The sequence below is a fragment of the Hipposideros armiger genome, unplaced genomic scaffold, assembly GCF_001890085.2.
Source record: "Hipposideros armiger isolate ML-2016 unplaced genomic scaffold, ASM189008v1 scaffold_96, whole genome shotgun sequence".
In the NCBI taxonomy this organism is placed as follows: Eukaryota; Metazoa; Chordata; class Mammalia; order Chiroptera; family Hipposideridae; genus Hipposideros; species Hipposideros armiger.
In genome coordinates this window covers 1,567,244-1,583,118 of record NW_017731446.1, presented here as the reverse complement: position 1 = coordinate 1,583,118, position 15,875 = coordinate 1,567,244, and the positions used below count along the sequence as shown (strand labels likewise).

The 15,875-nt window shown below is 38.0% G+C and overlaps 1 protein-coding gene across 5 annotated transcripts in view; it reads left to right on the top strand.

Annotated features, from left to right (window-relative positions):
• The window catches only part of NR2C2 (nuclear receptor subfamily 2 group C member 2), a 101,162-nt gene that overhangs the window by 40,572 nt on the left and 44,715 nt on the right, over positions 1-15,875 (top strand). For all 5 annotated transcript variants that reach the window (XM_019645988.1, XM_019645989.1, XM_019645985.1 and 2 more), the window contains one exon: positions 15,104-15,214. In XM_019645988.1, coding sequence (XP_019501533.1) covers positions 15,143-15,214 — 72 coding nt within the window. In that variant the 5' untranslated portion in view covers positions 15,104-15,142. The remainder of the gene's footprint in view (positions 1-15,103; positions 15,215-15,875) is intronic.

The following is a 15,875-nucleotide window of genomic DNA, read 5'->3' as shown; positions in this document are numbered from 1 at the left end:
AGTCCATGGCAACCCACTGCCACAAGGGCTGCAGCCTACAGCGTCACTGTTGGCAGCTCAGCGGCAGCTCAGCTCGGGCCGGACTCGAACCACTGTTGCTCAGAGCTCAAACCTTTGAGCGAGCTCTTAACCAACTTAGCCACTCAGCCGGCCCTATTGCAGTATTTTTTTAATGACCCTTTAACTATACCAAAATGATATTCATAGGAAATATAACCATTTATACACAAATGACTTCAAAAAAATCAATGTAGTGCAGTAACTATATGCAGGATAAATAAAAGGAAAGCAATTTATTATAAATAATACATATTTCATGTAAAAACTCAGACACAGCTATCATAGAAGATATAATGGAGAAGTCGGCCGGTTGTACATACGTAAGTAAACTGCGACTTTAAGAGTAATAAGATGAAGCTATTTTGTAGTTGAAATGTAAACAATGGAACTGGAATTAGATTAGTGTTAGAATAAATAAGACTAGACTTTATTTGTAACATGGTAAGAGAAAAAGAGTTGACAAGAGGAATTGTCAAAAAGGAGAAAATGAGGAAGTATGATGTCCTTGTAAAAGAGCTGTACCTTACGTAGGAGGATTGCACCAAAATAATTTCCTATGGTATGTCTTGGGACAGAATAGTGATTATTTATCACAGAAAACATCTTTCTTAAAATCTCACTGCATTTGAGGTATGTATACCTTGAGTGTCTGATACTTTAAAAAGACTGTGGAGACCATATCCTTTCATTGGTCTCAGGAAAGAGAAAATTAGAAACGAAACTACTTTGTCAAAAAAAGAAAACAAAACAAAAAACCCAACAATTAAATCCCTGTTATAGGAGATAACATCATAGCAGGGTCATAGGTTTAGCACTGCACTTAGTTTCCTCGGGGAAATTGTAATAGGAATGCTCTCTATTTATATAATACATTGCACTTTATACTTACTGCTTTATTTTATCCTGACAAAATCCTGTGAGGTAACAGATATTAACCTCAATTTTACAAATGAGTAAACAATCTTAAAACATTAAGCGGCATGTCCAAAGACACCCAAACAGGAGCTGGCATTTTAAGTGTAATGTGTTTCCATGTAAGTAGCTGCCTCCCAGGATGATTCCATTTAGAAACATAGCCTAGTTTTAAAATATCATCAGTAGCAGTTCTTTAAAAGACAAGGAGAGCAAGGAGACTGAGAAATTATTTTCACAGTAGAATTTTATTGGGTTGTTGGAAAAGTCATGACACATTTTTGCAACGAAAAATATAGAAAAAATACGTCATGACTTTTCCGACAACCCAATATTTCATCTTACCAAAAAAAAAAAAATTCCTGTTCTTTCTTGGGTGAGTAGGAGTTTTTCTTTTTAAAAATGAGGAAAAGGGGCCAGCCGAGTGACGCATTGGTTAAGAGCTGGCTTGGGACGCCAGAAGGCCCCGGTTCAGATCCTACATACGAGGGCCAGTGACACTGCCCTCTACAGCTAAGATGCTGAACGACAGCTCGACCTGGAGCTGGGCTGCCGCGAGTTGCTGGCGATGGCGTAGGCTGTAGCCCCTGCTGCAGTGGGTTGCCATGGGCTACCGTGTGTAGCCAGCAGCCAGCGTGAGCAGCTAGCAGCCGCAGTAAGCGGCTGTCCAGAAGCCGGCGACTGATGTGCCTCGCCCGGGAAGAGCGCAATGATGGTGCCAACTTGGGCCAGTGAACCAACGTCCTCTACAACTAGACTGAAGAACAAAAGGACAGCAACTTGTCTGTTCCCCTTCCCCAATTCCCCAATAAAAATCTTAAAAAAAAAAAAAATGAGGAAAAGAAGTATGAAAAACACCCATTATTTAAGACTTAGGATGGAAAATAAGATCACTCAATACCAAATTCTAGCAATATTTGCTGGTTTTAAAAGATAACTTTGTTTTGAAAACGTCTTTAAAAAATGGATTATTAAAGTGATGTAACATTCTGGAAAATTTGAAAAGGAGAAAAAAACCATATTTCTACCATTTTAACAAACACATCTATCACTATCATTCCATTATCTTATCACCTCCTTATTTAAAATAGTCATTTTCACCTCTACCTCTGTCACCCTTTAATCCTCCTTACTTTTATTTTTCTCCACAATGCTTATCACTATGTAACAAACACATATACCTGTTATTTATCACACTAGAAAGTAAATTGCAGGACTGCAGGAACTTTGTTTCATTCACTGTTGTGTTCACTGTCTAAAACAGAGCCTGGAATATAGTAAGTACTCAGTATTAAGATTTCTTCATTAAATGAATAAACATTCTTTTTTGGTCTTTTTTTCACAGGCATGTCAGCCAGTTGTAATCATAGTGTGCATACAACTTAAGTGCATACAACTTGTGTTCACAGAATATTTCACAGAATAAATGTAATTATATTTTCCACAGGTTTCTACATAGACTGCATGACCATCATTTTCATAGCCACATAATATTGTATCAAGGGAGCATTGTATAATCTACTAAACCATCTTCTAGGGTGGGACATTTACATTGCTTCTGACCTTTCTCTATTATAAATTAACACTGATAAATATATGCTTTACCAATCAAGGGGCCTCATAGCAAACCAACTGTTGCTAATTTAAACAGAAATGGGATTTTTTAAAAAACATTGAGTTAAAATATATGTGAGGAAGGAAGGATGGACAGATGGACAGACGGACAGACAGCTTGATAGAGGAAGCCTGGAGAAGTAGCTTTGTATCTAGGAACCGCACCCATATCTGACCAAAGCACTGGTCTGGTGAAGCTGTGGCTGCACAACACACTGCTGAGGCCAGACATGGAGCTCCAGCTGCCAGTGCCAAGTCTCAGACTGATGCATCTGATTACCATCCCTTTCCGCCAAGGGGAGGCCAGGCCTGCAAGTGTCTGGCAATTTTTTCTATAGTTGGAGGTGAGCTCTGCCTCATTTGGAGCCCTAAGAGAGAGAAGTCCTGTATTCCTAGAAAAGTCATTTAAGATCACACTCTGACAAAAGCCATTTCTGTATTTAAAATAATTTGTGTAAGGCAAATTCCCAGAAATAGAATTACTAGGTCAGAAGCCATGAACAAATGTTTATGATGAGAAAAGCAAACCTGTTGACCTCAACAGTTGGACCTTGGAGCTTTTTGCTTACTTGGATTAATCTTTCCTTTTATACATCATTTATTTACTGTAGTTAGTGAATAGAGTGTTATGTTTCCTAGAACTTTAAATAGTTGAAGCGGAGGGACTTTAATCTCCCTTTTCAAAGTGGAGATTCATCTCCTTTTCCCCCTTTGATTATTTTTTCCCATTTGGTTTGGGGTGCTTAGGCTTGTACTAGAACTTAAAAATGGACGACATATCTCTTAGATTGTTTTAAGTTAGTATATACACGTACTTGTGAAGTGGAAATTCATCATTTATAGCTGTGTGAACTATTTTTTTCAATTTTCTCATACGTTCCCCCCACCCACCCATATAAAAGTAAATATCCATAATACCTCTTTCTTCCCGCCATTTCTCCAAGTTTTTGTTTGTTTTTTGGTGATTGACCAGTATTCCCTTCATGTTAGTTGTGTATTGAGGTGTTAAAACAGGTGGCGAGTTTCCAGGAGGTTATAGGTTGGCTTAGTGGCAGGTGCAATTGGCTTGCAGTCCAAGAATGTGGGTATTAGTTCCAGCCCCACCTCTAACTCACTGTGACCCCAGGAGCTCCCTTTCTTCTATGGCCTTGTGGGAAAGGTGAGGTTTAGACTTGAAGCCATTCCATGGCTTCTTCTAGCGCTACCTGTATTCATCTCGCCAGAATGGGAGGCTGCAGAGGCTAGAACTCTGACCCGTATTCACATGCTGGGTGGATGTAGTCAGATGTCTGTTAAATAATCCCAGTGCTCTTATTTTTGTGGGTGTTTTTGTACTTAATGCAGACTGTTATATTGTTGCCTTCCCTTTGAATGAATGAGGAACTTACAAAGACCCCCCATGTCTTTAAAAATATTGGCTTTAATGTACTGTGAAGTTGAAAATGCTGTATGCAGAATGTGGTATTTCTGAGTTCTCCAAATCTTCCCTCCACTCCTTATAGTTTTAAAACTATTCTGAGTTGATTGGACTCCATGGTAACATTCTCGGGAGCTCTCAGATCAGGAAATAGTGGTCTTTAAGGGCCTGGGGGTGCATTTATCAAAAGCAACAATCTAGGTGAAGGGAGAACTTTGTAAAGCAAAGTACATCTTGCCTAGAAGCAATTAAATCATATTATTAGACAAACTGCTTCAGCAGCTGGCGAAACAGCAGGAACTTGTCAATTTTGCTTCCTTAGTTACATGGAGTGATAGTGTACTTGACCTTCAGCAGAGCAGGGTCGTAGAAAGGGCATCTTTAAACAGCTCTGTCTGGTTTTGGTGAATGGAATCTGCACTGGCAGTTTGAAAGCAAATGCCTGTGAGTTCCCCCAACCAACCCCTGCCTGTTTGGGTTGGACTCTCTGGTCTCGGAGGTTCCTGAAGAAAAATGTAAACAAATCTGCGGGGAACCATTGGCATGGTAAGTGTAAGTGTCCTGAAGAAAACAAGACTGTGACATTGAAGCCTGTTCTCATTCTCTCTGTTTTGGAGGGAAGCCTCTTGGTAATTTAATGTATTTCTTAGGCACTTGTTTTTAGAGCAGTTGGTAAAATAGCAGTGGATGTAGATACCTAGTATGTATTTGAAGGAATTCAACTTAGCGTCTATTTACTGCTGTGCTTAGCACCTAGCAGATTATGTCTTCATAGGAACTATATTTGAGAGTGCTGGGTAAATTCAGGTGGGGCAAAAGCTATTTATTGTTGTTTTCAGCAGCTTCATCTACCTATGAACAGAGAGTGTTAACCTTGTTGCTCTTGAAACACCTCATCGTTTTACATAATTGTGGGTAGTGGTGGTTGACTTTGAATCTGTTTTTGTTCCAGAAAATTCAGGGCTCTAGTTTCATCTTTTTAAATATATTATCAACTGGAAAATTTAAAAAACTGATTAATCAGTTTTGATATATATAAGCTTGATTTATAATGTTCAGCTTTGATTCCTTGGTTGACTTTATTTATACTAATAAAGAAGAGCTGAGCTTACTGGTCATCAAGAGAAGTAATTCTTAAGGAACATGGCACACAGGCATTATAAGGTTTTAATCCTTTGTGTGAGGTGAGCTGTAAGCTCTTCAAAGACCAGCAGCTTCCCATGGATTCTTCTCTCTGTGATTAAAGTTGCAGCACAAAGAGGGCTTAACTCTTTGCCCACTGACCTTTCACTACACCTACTATTTAATAGTCATTTGAAGTAAAAAATAAAAGGAGCGCGTGGTACATTTCAGTTCAGGGTGGAGGTGACCCCTGCCTGAAACCCTTTACCCACTTAGGCATTTACTCTGTTCATTATTTCACTGGGAATGTGAAGGAGAAATCGGAAGTTCCTGATTGAGATTTGTAACATATTAGGTCTGCATGATCTGTTTTTTTTTCACAGGGTGTGAACTTTGTTGCCCTATTAATAATCCAAGGGAATTTTGCAGCCAAAACCCAGAATAAATTTCCGTTTAGAAACTCGAAATATTTGCTCATCAGCCCAGTACTATCTGTGGGCATTCTCTTAAACCTAGATGCTGATCTTTTAGAAAATGACTGCATATAAACAGAAGTTTTTCCTAAGAATTATTTTCCCAAAAAATGCTGCCAAGGCAATGTTATGTTATGACGGACTAGAGAAGGTTCTCACTCTATGGTGAAAACGCATGACATTCCCTATTAGCCCCATAAACCCGCGTGTGTCAGTGGAATCCAGTACATCTTGGTTTATATAATAAACTTCCAAGGCAGGTGTTGTGCGGTACCTGCAGGATTCCTGATTAGCAGACAGGCACAAGAGTAGAGTAAAACAAAGGTCTAGGCAGAGTCCTAGGATCAAGGACTGGTAAAAAAGACTCTTTATTCATTCCTGAAGTTTAGTGTTCACTCACTAAGGAATCATTGTGGACCTAATAAGTGCCTAGCCTTTGGAGTTGAAGGCAACACAGAGGGAAATGGTCCCTCTGAGGTAGGCGTCAACAGGCAGTTACAGCAAGTGCCCTGGAGAGAGTCCTATCATGCAGAATGCGTGTAACACCTGAGAGATCAGAGAAGGCTTGCCAGAGGAGCAGGACTTTTATTAAAACTCCCTTTAGACAGTAAACATTGGTGTGTTCGGAAAGCATGGTTAACTTTAGAAAGGATGTGAAATGGCACAGCTGATTTTTGCCCTTTGAGTGTGAGTCAGAGACTATGCCCTAGAAGACCTATGTCCAAATGAACTTTTACACCTAGCTTGCTCATGGTTTAATTGAGTCCTTTGGACTAGCAGTTTTCCTGTCAAAAGTGCAAGTGCCCTGGCCAGTGTAGAACACACACCTAGGTGTTGTCAGGCATTCATACTTGTGTGAATGAGATGATCTGTCCTTTGCCATGTGAGCAGATTGAAGCAGTAGAAAGTAGGCTAAGGCAGAGGGCCAAGACAGACCTCAGGTACTGAAAAGGCAGGCAAGAAAGAATGGAAAGCAGGCAGTTCAAGTAGTCAGAAATGCATCTAATATTTTTATGTCCTATTACCAAATTGACTTTTTATCACTGTGCTAAATTATATTCAACAAAATGCTTCTGAAAAAAATAATTTCCCACCATCACCTAATCCAAGTTCACTAAGATTTATACTTATATTTTGTTCTACATGTTTTACAGTTTTAGCTCTTATATTTAAATCTTTGATCCATTTTGAGTTAATTTTTTCCCTTTTTTATTGTGATAAAATACACACAAAATTTAACATTTTAGCCATTTTTAAGTGTACAGCTCAGTGGTATTAAACACAATAATATGCAACCTTCACCATCCATCTTTATAACTTTTCATGTTGTAAAACTCAAACTCTGTACATATTAAACACTAACTTACATTGCCCCCTTCCTCAAGTCTCTGGAACATTCTACGTTCTGTCTCTGTGAATTTGACTGTTCTCGGTACCTCATATAAGTAAAGTTACACAATATTTGTCTTTTTGTGACTGCCTTATTTCACCTAGTGTAATGTCTTCAAAGTGTATCCATATTGTATTGTATGTCAGAATTTCCTTCCTTTTTAAGACTGAACAATGCCATTGTTGCATATACTACATTTGATTATCTATTCATCTGTACGTAGACACTTGAGTTGCTTCCACCTCTTGACTATTAGGAATAATGCTATTATGGACATGTGTGTACAAATATCTCTTCAATCTCTTAGTTCTTTTATGTATGTACCCAGAAGTGGAATTTTGGTATCATATGGTAATTCTGTGTTTAGTTTTTTGAGGAACCTCCATCCTGTTTTCCACAGCAGCTATACCATTTTACATTCCCACCAATAGTAAATAAGGGTTACAGTTTGTCCACATACCTACCGGCACTTGTTATTTTCTAATTTTGTGATAGTAGCCATCCTAATGGGTGTCACATCGTATCTCATTGTAGTTTTGATTTTTATTTCCCTAATAACTAGTGATGTTGAGCAGCTTTCCATGTGCTTACTGGCCATTTGTGTATCTTCTTTGGAGAAATGTCTGTTCATGTCTTCTGCCCATTTGTTAATTGGGTTGGGTTTTTGTATGTTGTTGAGCTTTAGATGATCTCTTTATATTCTGCATATTAATGCCTTATCAGACATATGATTGTAAATATTTACTCCCATTCTGTTGGCTGCCCTTTTTTACTCTATTGTTATTGTCTTTCAATGCACAAATTTTTAAATTTTTTTATGAAGTTCAATTTGTCGGTTTTTTTCTTTTGTTGCCCGTGTCTTTGGTGTCATATCCATGAAATCATTGCTAAATCCAATGTTGTGATTCTTTTCTATGTTTTCTTCTAAGACTTTTATACAATAGTTTCAGGTCTCAAATTTAGGTCTTTAACCTATTTGGAGTTAATATTTGTATATGGTATTAGGTAAAAGTCCAAATTGATTTTTTTGCATCTGGATATCCCGTTTTCCCAGTGCCATTTGTTGAAAAGACTATCCTTTCACCCATTGAATGGTCTTGGCACCCTTGTCAAAAATCATTTAAGCACATATGTGAGGGTTTATTTCCGGGATTTCTGTTCTAGTCTGTTGGTCTATATGTCTTTCTTTATGCCAGTACCACACTGTTTCGTTGGCTGTTACTTTGTAGCAAGTTTTGAAATCAGGATGTGTGAGTCTTCCAGCTTTGTTCTTCTTTGTCAAAGTATTTTTGGCAATTTGGGGTCCACTGAGATTCCATATGAATCTTAGGATGGGTTTTTCTAGTTCTGCAAAAAGCATCATCGGGATTTTGATATGGATTGCGTTGAATCTGTAGATCACTTTGGGTAGTATTGACATCTTAGCAATAATTAAGTCTTTTGATCCATGAACATGGAATGTATTTCCATTTATTTATGTCTTTAATTTCTTGCAGTAATGTTTTGTAGTTTTCATTGTACAAGTCTTTCATCTCCTTGGTTATGTTAATTCCAAACTATTTTATTCTTTTTGATGCTGTTAAATGGAATTGTTTTTGTAATATTCTTTTCAGATTGTTCAGTATGTTAACTTTCTATTCTACTACTTTGCTGAATCCATTTTCTAATATCGGAGTGTGTGTGTGTGTATGTGTGTGTAAATAATTGTTAGAGTTTTTTGGGGCTTTTTGTTGTTATTTTTTAAAGATTTTTATTGGGGGATGGGAACAGCGCTGGGGAATTGGGGGAAGGGGAACAGACAAGTTGCTGTCCTTTTGTTCTTCAGTCTAGTTGTGGAGGACGTTGCTTCACTGGCCCAAGTTGGCACCATCATTGCGCTCTTCCCGGGCGAGGCAGATCAGTCGCCGGCTTCTGGACGGCCTCTCACGCTGGCTGCTGGCTACACATGGTAGCCCATGGCAACCCACTGCAGCAGGGGCTGCAGCCTATGCCGTTGTAGGCGACTCACAGCAGCCCAGCTCCAGGTTGAGCTGTTGTTCAGCATCTTAGCTGTAGAGGGCAGTATCATTGGCCCTCATATGTGGAATCCGAACCGGGGCCCTCTGGCGTCCCAAGCCACCTCTTTAGAGTTTTTTTTAATGTATAAGATCCTGTCATCTACAGACAGAGATAATTTTACTTCTTCCTTTCCAATTTGGGTGCCTTTTCTTTCTTTTTCTTGCCTAATTGCTCTGACTAGAACTTTTAGTACTATGTTGAGTAGAAGTGGTGAAAGCAGCCATGCTTGCCTTGTTCCTCATCTTAAAGGGAAAGCTTTCAGTCTTTCACCATTGAGTATGATGTTCTCTGTTGGTTTTTCATACATGGATTTATTATGTGGAGGTAGTTTCTTTGTATTCCTAATTTGTTGAGTGTTTTTTTTTTATTATGAAAGGGTGTTAAATTTTGTCAAATGCTTTTTGCGCATCAATTGGGATGATTATGTGGGGTTTTTTCCTTCCTTCATTCTGTTAATATGGTGTATTACATTGATATGGTTTTGTATGTTGAACCATCCTTGTATTCCAGGAATAAACGCCACGTGGTTGTGGTGTATAATTCTTTTAATATACTGCTGATACCAGTTCGCTAGTATTTTGTTGAGTTCATGAGAGATGTTGGTCTGCAGTTTTCTTGTATCTTTGTCTAGCATTGGTATCAGCACAATGCTGGCCTCAGAATGAGTTAGGAAGTATTCCTTCCTCTTCAATTTTGGGTAAATTTGAGAAGTCTTGGTATTAGTTCTTTAAATGTTTCATAGAAATCAGCAGTAAAGCCATCAGGTCCAGGGGTTTTTCTTTGTGGAGAGATTTTTTATTATTGATCAATCTCTTTAATAGTTATAGGTCTATTCATATTTTGTATTTCTTCATGATTTAGTCATGGTAGGTTTAGTGTTTCTAGGAATTTGTCTATGTCATCTATGTTATCCAATTGGTTGGCATTCAGTTGTTCATAGTATTCTTATAATCCCTTATATTTCTATAGAATTGATAGTAATATTCTCACTTTTATTTCTGATTTTAGGAGGGATAGCCTTCTCTCTTTCTTTCTTCTTAATCCATCTAACTAAAGGTTTGTCAATTTTGTTGATCTTTTCCAAGAACTAGCTTTTGTTTTTTATTTTTTTTCCTATAGTTTTTCTATATTTCTTTTAACTCTGCTATAATCTTTATTTTTTCTTTCTTCTAGTTTAGGGTTTAGTTAGTTTTTAAAATTCTTGTTCCTTAAGTTGTAAAGTTAGGTTATTCATTTGAGATCTTTCTTGTTTTTCAAATGTAAACATTTATATAGCTCATCAATTGCTCCCTTAATACCACTCTTGCAATATCCCATAAGTTTTGGTATACTGGTTTTTTTCATTTTCATTTATCTCTAAGTTTTTCTTTATGATTTCCACTGGTTTTTTAAAAATATGTTGTTAATTTCCACAAATTTGTGGATATCCCGGTTTCCTTCTGTTGGTGATTTCTAACTTCATCCCATTATAATTGGAGAAGATACTTTGTATAATGTATATCTTTTAAAATCTATTGAGACTTAATTTCTGAATTAACATATTGTCTGTCCTGGAGAATGTCCCATGTGCACTTGAGAAGACTGGGTATTTGTTGTTTCTATATAGAGTGTTTTGTATAGTGTGTTAGGTCAACTTGATTTATTGTGTTAAGTCCTCTTATTTCCTTACATATCTTCTGTCTGGTTGTCCTATCCATTATTGAGATTCAGTACTGAAGTTTCCAACTATTATTGCAAAACTTGTATTTCTCCCTTCAATTCTATCAGTTTTTGCTTCACATATTTTTCTGGTCTGTTATTAGGTGTGTCAGTGTTACAGCTGTTATATCTTCTTCCTGTGTTGAACCTTTTGTTAATATATAGTATCCCTTTTTTTTTTTTAAGATTTTGGGGAATTGGGGGAGGGGAACAACGTTGGGGAATCGGGGAAGGGAACAGACAAGTTGCTGTCCTTTTGTTCTTCGGTCTAGTTGTGGCCCTTGTTGATATTATCATTGCACTCTTCCCGAATGAGGCAAATCGGTCGCCGGTCATTGGACAGCCACTCACGGATGCCCGGCCGCTCACGCTGGCTGCCTGCCACTCAGCGTAGCTTATGACAGCCCACTGCAGCAGGGGCTGCATCCTATGCCGTCTCCTCACTGCAGCCCAACTCCAGGTCAAGCTGTTGTTCACCATCTTAGCTGTAGAGGGCAGTGTCACTGGCCCTCATGTGGGATCTGAACCTGGGCCCTGCTGCTCAGAGTTGGTTTCCCAAGCCAGCTCTTAACCAACACGCCACTCGGCCGGCCCTAGTATCCTTTTTTTGTCTCTTATTGTAACAGCTTAAAATTTAAAGTCTATTTTATTTGATATTAGTACAACCACCTCTGCTCTCCTTTGGTTATTTACATGGAATAGCTTTTCTTTTTTTCATTATCAATTTGTGTCTTTGGTTCTAAAGTGAGTCTCGTGTAGACAGCTTATAACTGGATCTTGAGGTTCTATATATTGTGCCAATATCTCTTTTGATTGGAAAGTTTTATTTGCATTTAAAGTAATTAGAGACAAGGAAGGACTATCATTTTGCTGTTTGTTTTACATATGCCATATAACTTTTCTGCCCCTCATTTCCTGCCTTCCTGTCTTTTGTGGGGGGTTTTTTTGTAGTGAAATGTTTAAAATTCTTTCTCATTTCCTTTTGTATATATTCTATATCTATTTTCTTTGAAATTACAATGGAGATTCCATTTAACATCCTAAAGTTATAACACTAGTTTGAATTTATAGCAACTTAACTTCAATGACATACAAAAACTTTGCTCCTTTACAGCTCTGTCCCCACCTATTTTGGTTGTTAAGTCACAGAATTACATATTTATACAGTGTGTGCCCAAAACAATGTAATGATTCTTTTAAATGCGTTAGTCTAGTAAATTATATAGAAAATAAGATTTGTAGTTTCAAATCAAAGTTACAATACTAATACAGTAAAACCTTGGATTGCAAGTGACTTGGTTTGCGAGTGTTCCACAAGACGAGCAAACATTTCTGTTAGGTTGGTGCAAAAGTAATAATTTTTATTACTAATGATACATTTTAACTTGGTAAACGAGCGATGTCTTACAATATGAGTAGTTTGTTTCCGGAACAAATTATGCTCACAAACCGAGGTATTACTGTAATTGTTTTTTTTCTTTAACTGTATATGATTTAAGTCTCTTAAATCATGTAAAAAACAAAAAGTATAGTTCCAAACCATCATTATAGTAATACTAGTTTTTATATTTGCCCATATATTTATCTTTATTGAGATCTTTATTTCCCCAATCAGCTTTGAATTACTGTCTAGGGTCATTTCATTTCACCTTGCATGACTTCCTTAGCATTTTTTGCAGGGCGGGTCTAGTGATCACAAACTCCCTCAGCTTTTGTTTATCTAGGAATGTCTTGATTTCTCCTTCACTTTTGAAGGGCAGTTCTGCCAAGTGTAGGTTTCTTGATTGACAGTTTTTTTCTTTGAGCACTTTGAAAATATTGGCCCCTGTCTTCTGGCCTCCAAAGTTTCTGACAAGAAACCTGTAAATTATCTAATTGATCCCATGTGTGTGATAAGTTTTCTTGCTACATTCCAGATTCTCTCTTTGTGTCTTTTGAAAGTTAGATTACAGTGTATCTTTAACTTCCTCTTACTTGGACTTTGTTGAACTTCTTAGATGGTTTTATTCATGTCTTTCTTCAAGTTTGGAGAGTTTCAGCTATTATTTCTTCAAATGTTCTCTCTGTCCCTTTCTTCTTCTGGACTCCCCCGATGTGTATATTTCTTCACTTGTTGGTGTCCTACAGGCCGGCTTGCTAGGCTCTGGTCACTTTTCTTTAATCTTTTTCTTTGTGTTCCACAGACTTGGTAATTTCCATTGTTCTATCTTCAAGCTTGCAGATTCTTCTGATTGCTCGAATCTGCCTTTAAATCCTCCTAGTGAACTTTTCAATTTCAGTTATTTTACTTTTAGCTCCAGAATTTCTTTTTTGTTACTTTTTTGGTTTTCATTGAAGTTTCCATTCTGTTCATACATCAGTTTCTGACTTTTCCCACATCTTTGTTTAGTTTTAAAGTCTTCGTCTAGCAGATCTTACATCATATCTTTATCAGGGATAATTTCTGTTCGTTTATTTTTTCCTTTTAATGGGCCATAATTTTCAGTTTCTTTGTATGCCCTGTGATTTTTTTGTTGTTGCAAACTGGACATTTTAATCTAATAATGTGGTAACTCTGGAAATCAATGCCTCTCCCTTTCCCAGGATCTGCTGGGTTTTGTTACTGTTTTGTTGTTGCTGACTCTGTGCCAAAGATCATTCTGACACGTAAAACTTAAAGCCTTAAGGCCTTTTCCAACCTTTGTTTTTCCCTGGGCATGTGCAGTCACTTTCTAATTTTCCCTGTATATGCAGTTGCTTTTGAATGTTCTAGTCTTTAATGTCTGACTCCCAAAAGAGGAAAAAGAGGAAAATGGGGAGATGGGGAGAAACAACCTAGCCCTTTTAAGTCCCCCTGGAAATCACTTCAGCCAAAGATGAAGGGGCTTGCAACAATAGGAATAAGTATAACAACAATGGTTGCCTTTTCTTTGTCTGCACCTCTGTGAGAAGCAGCAGTCAGCAGTTAGAGCACGGATCCCCAATATCTGGAGGACAGAGGTCCTTTTTGCCCACCCTAGCTCCCACAAGCTGTGTGCAGGCTACTGCAGGAACACAGTGCACACACGGCTGCTTGCTTCGGGTGGAGGTGGGGGATGGATAGCTGCTGTTGTTGTAAGAGCTGAAATGGACCAAAATTAACTGCAGTTTATTGCCCAAGCCTAATCTTTATCAGGTTGAAAACTTTCCTTCTCTTCCTAGTTGCTAAGTGTTTTACCATGAAAAGGTGTTGGATTTTGTCAAATGCTTTTTCTGTGTCAATTGAGATGATCATGTAGTTTATGTCCTCTATTCTTGTCATGTGGTGAATTACAGTGTTTGATTCATATGTTGAACCAACTTTGCATTCCTGAGATAAATCTCCCTTAGTCATGGTGTATAATTGTATAATCTTCTATATGCATATGTATTTGGTTTGCCATTTTTTTGTTGAGGATTGTTGCACATATTTTCATAAGGAATATTGATTGGTCTGTAGTTTTCTTGTGATGTCTTTGTCTGGTTTTGGTATCAGGTAATACTGATCTCATGGAGTGAATTAGGAAGTGTTCCCTCCTCTTCTATTTTTTGGAAGAGTTTGTACAACATTGGTTCATAAGATACTTTTATTTAAGGAAAAATATCTGCCCACTTCAGGTGCCCATTCAGAATTTTGAGCATTGCTTTGGTGGGTATTGACTAAATTCCAGACCCTCATATTACTGATGGCTTTTCCCAGCCCCATCTCAGTGGGGCTGGGAGGTTGCCAGGGCTCTTTCTCAAGTACGAATCCCAGTAGTTTTCAGTGTAAGCTGGCTCTGTTTGCAGCCTTCTACAGTGTTGTTAGAGCAGCGGTTCTCAACCTGTGGGTCGCGACCTCTTTGGGGGTCGAATGACCCTTTCACGGGTCGTCTAAGACCATCGGAAAACAAAAAGATATTTACATTACGATTCATAACAGTAGCAAAATTGCAGTTATAGAGTAGCAACGAAAATAATTTTATGGTTGGGGGTCACCACAACATGAGGAACTGTATTAAGCGGTCGCGGCATTAGGAAGGTTGAGAATCGCTGTGTTAGATAGAGCATTCCTTCTGGAAACTGTCATTTTAAAGGAGTGTTGCACAGCTTGGAGACAGTGAAAAAATTCATAAAGTTCTTTTGGTAGCTTTTTATTTTATTGAAGTTGTGCAGAGCAGACCTAAAAATTCCTTTGTTTTTTTTCCCTTGCATTTTCAACATTAGAAACGCTATTTTATGATTGTATTTTCTTTGTGCCATCCTGTATCAATATCTCTTTGATTCCTTTATCATCCTGGGTCCATACTTTAGAACTACACTAGTTTAGCACTGGCCATCTTTATGAGCCCCCTTGTGATGCAGCCCACTTTTCGCCCACAGGTACCACGTACACAGACCTCTCGGCCGGAATCTCCAGGGATGACCAGCCCCTCCCCACGCATCCAGATAATCTCCACCGACTCTGCGGTAGCCTCACCTCAGCGTATTCAGGTACCTGCACCAGTCCCACTTGGTTCCAGCCACCTGCCTAAGGGTTTCACTAAAGAGTTGTACTTCTTGGGCATCAAGTACAGCACAACTTCATTTATTCTTTAAAAAATAGAAGAAGAAAAAGTTTACATTTACTGAACTAACTTTTAATATAAAAGTCTAAACTGTTGTTTCCAACTATGGGATGAAGTACCATTTTGTTACTTATATGCTTCCAAATTGAGAGGCAATATGTCCTAGCAGTTAAGAGTATGGGCTCTCACTTGAAGTCAAATCCAGTGCCCCACTTTATAGCTTTTTTGACCCTCGAAAATTAACTTTTCAATGCCTCACTTGTTTCATTTAGAAAATGTATGTAATAGTAATACTTACCTCATAAGGTTATTGTGAAGAATCAATGGGATATTGGTGGCAAAGTGCTCATATAGTGCCTGGCACATGTTACTGTTCAATGTGTACCAATTATTTATATACAGAGGGTGCCAAAAAAATGTATACACATTTTTAAGAAAGGAAAACTGTATTAAAATTGTAATACTCAGTATACAAGGTCTGACAAGTTCGCGAACTCATTTTAGAAAAAGTGCTGCACGCCTTCGAAGTACTCCCCTTGGGAAGCTAGGCACCAACGCCAGCACCTAATCCACCCTTCAGAGCAGTT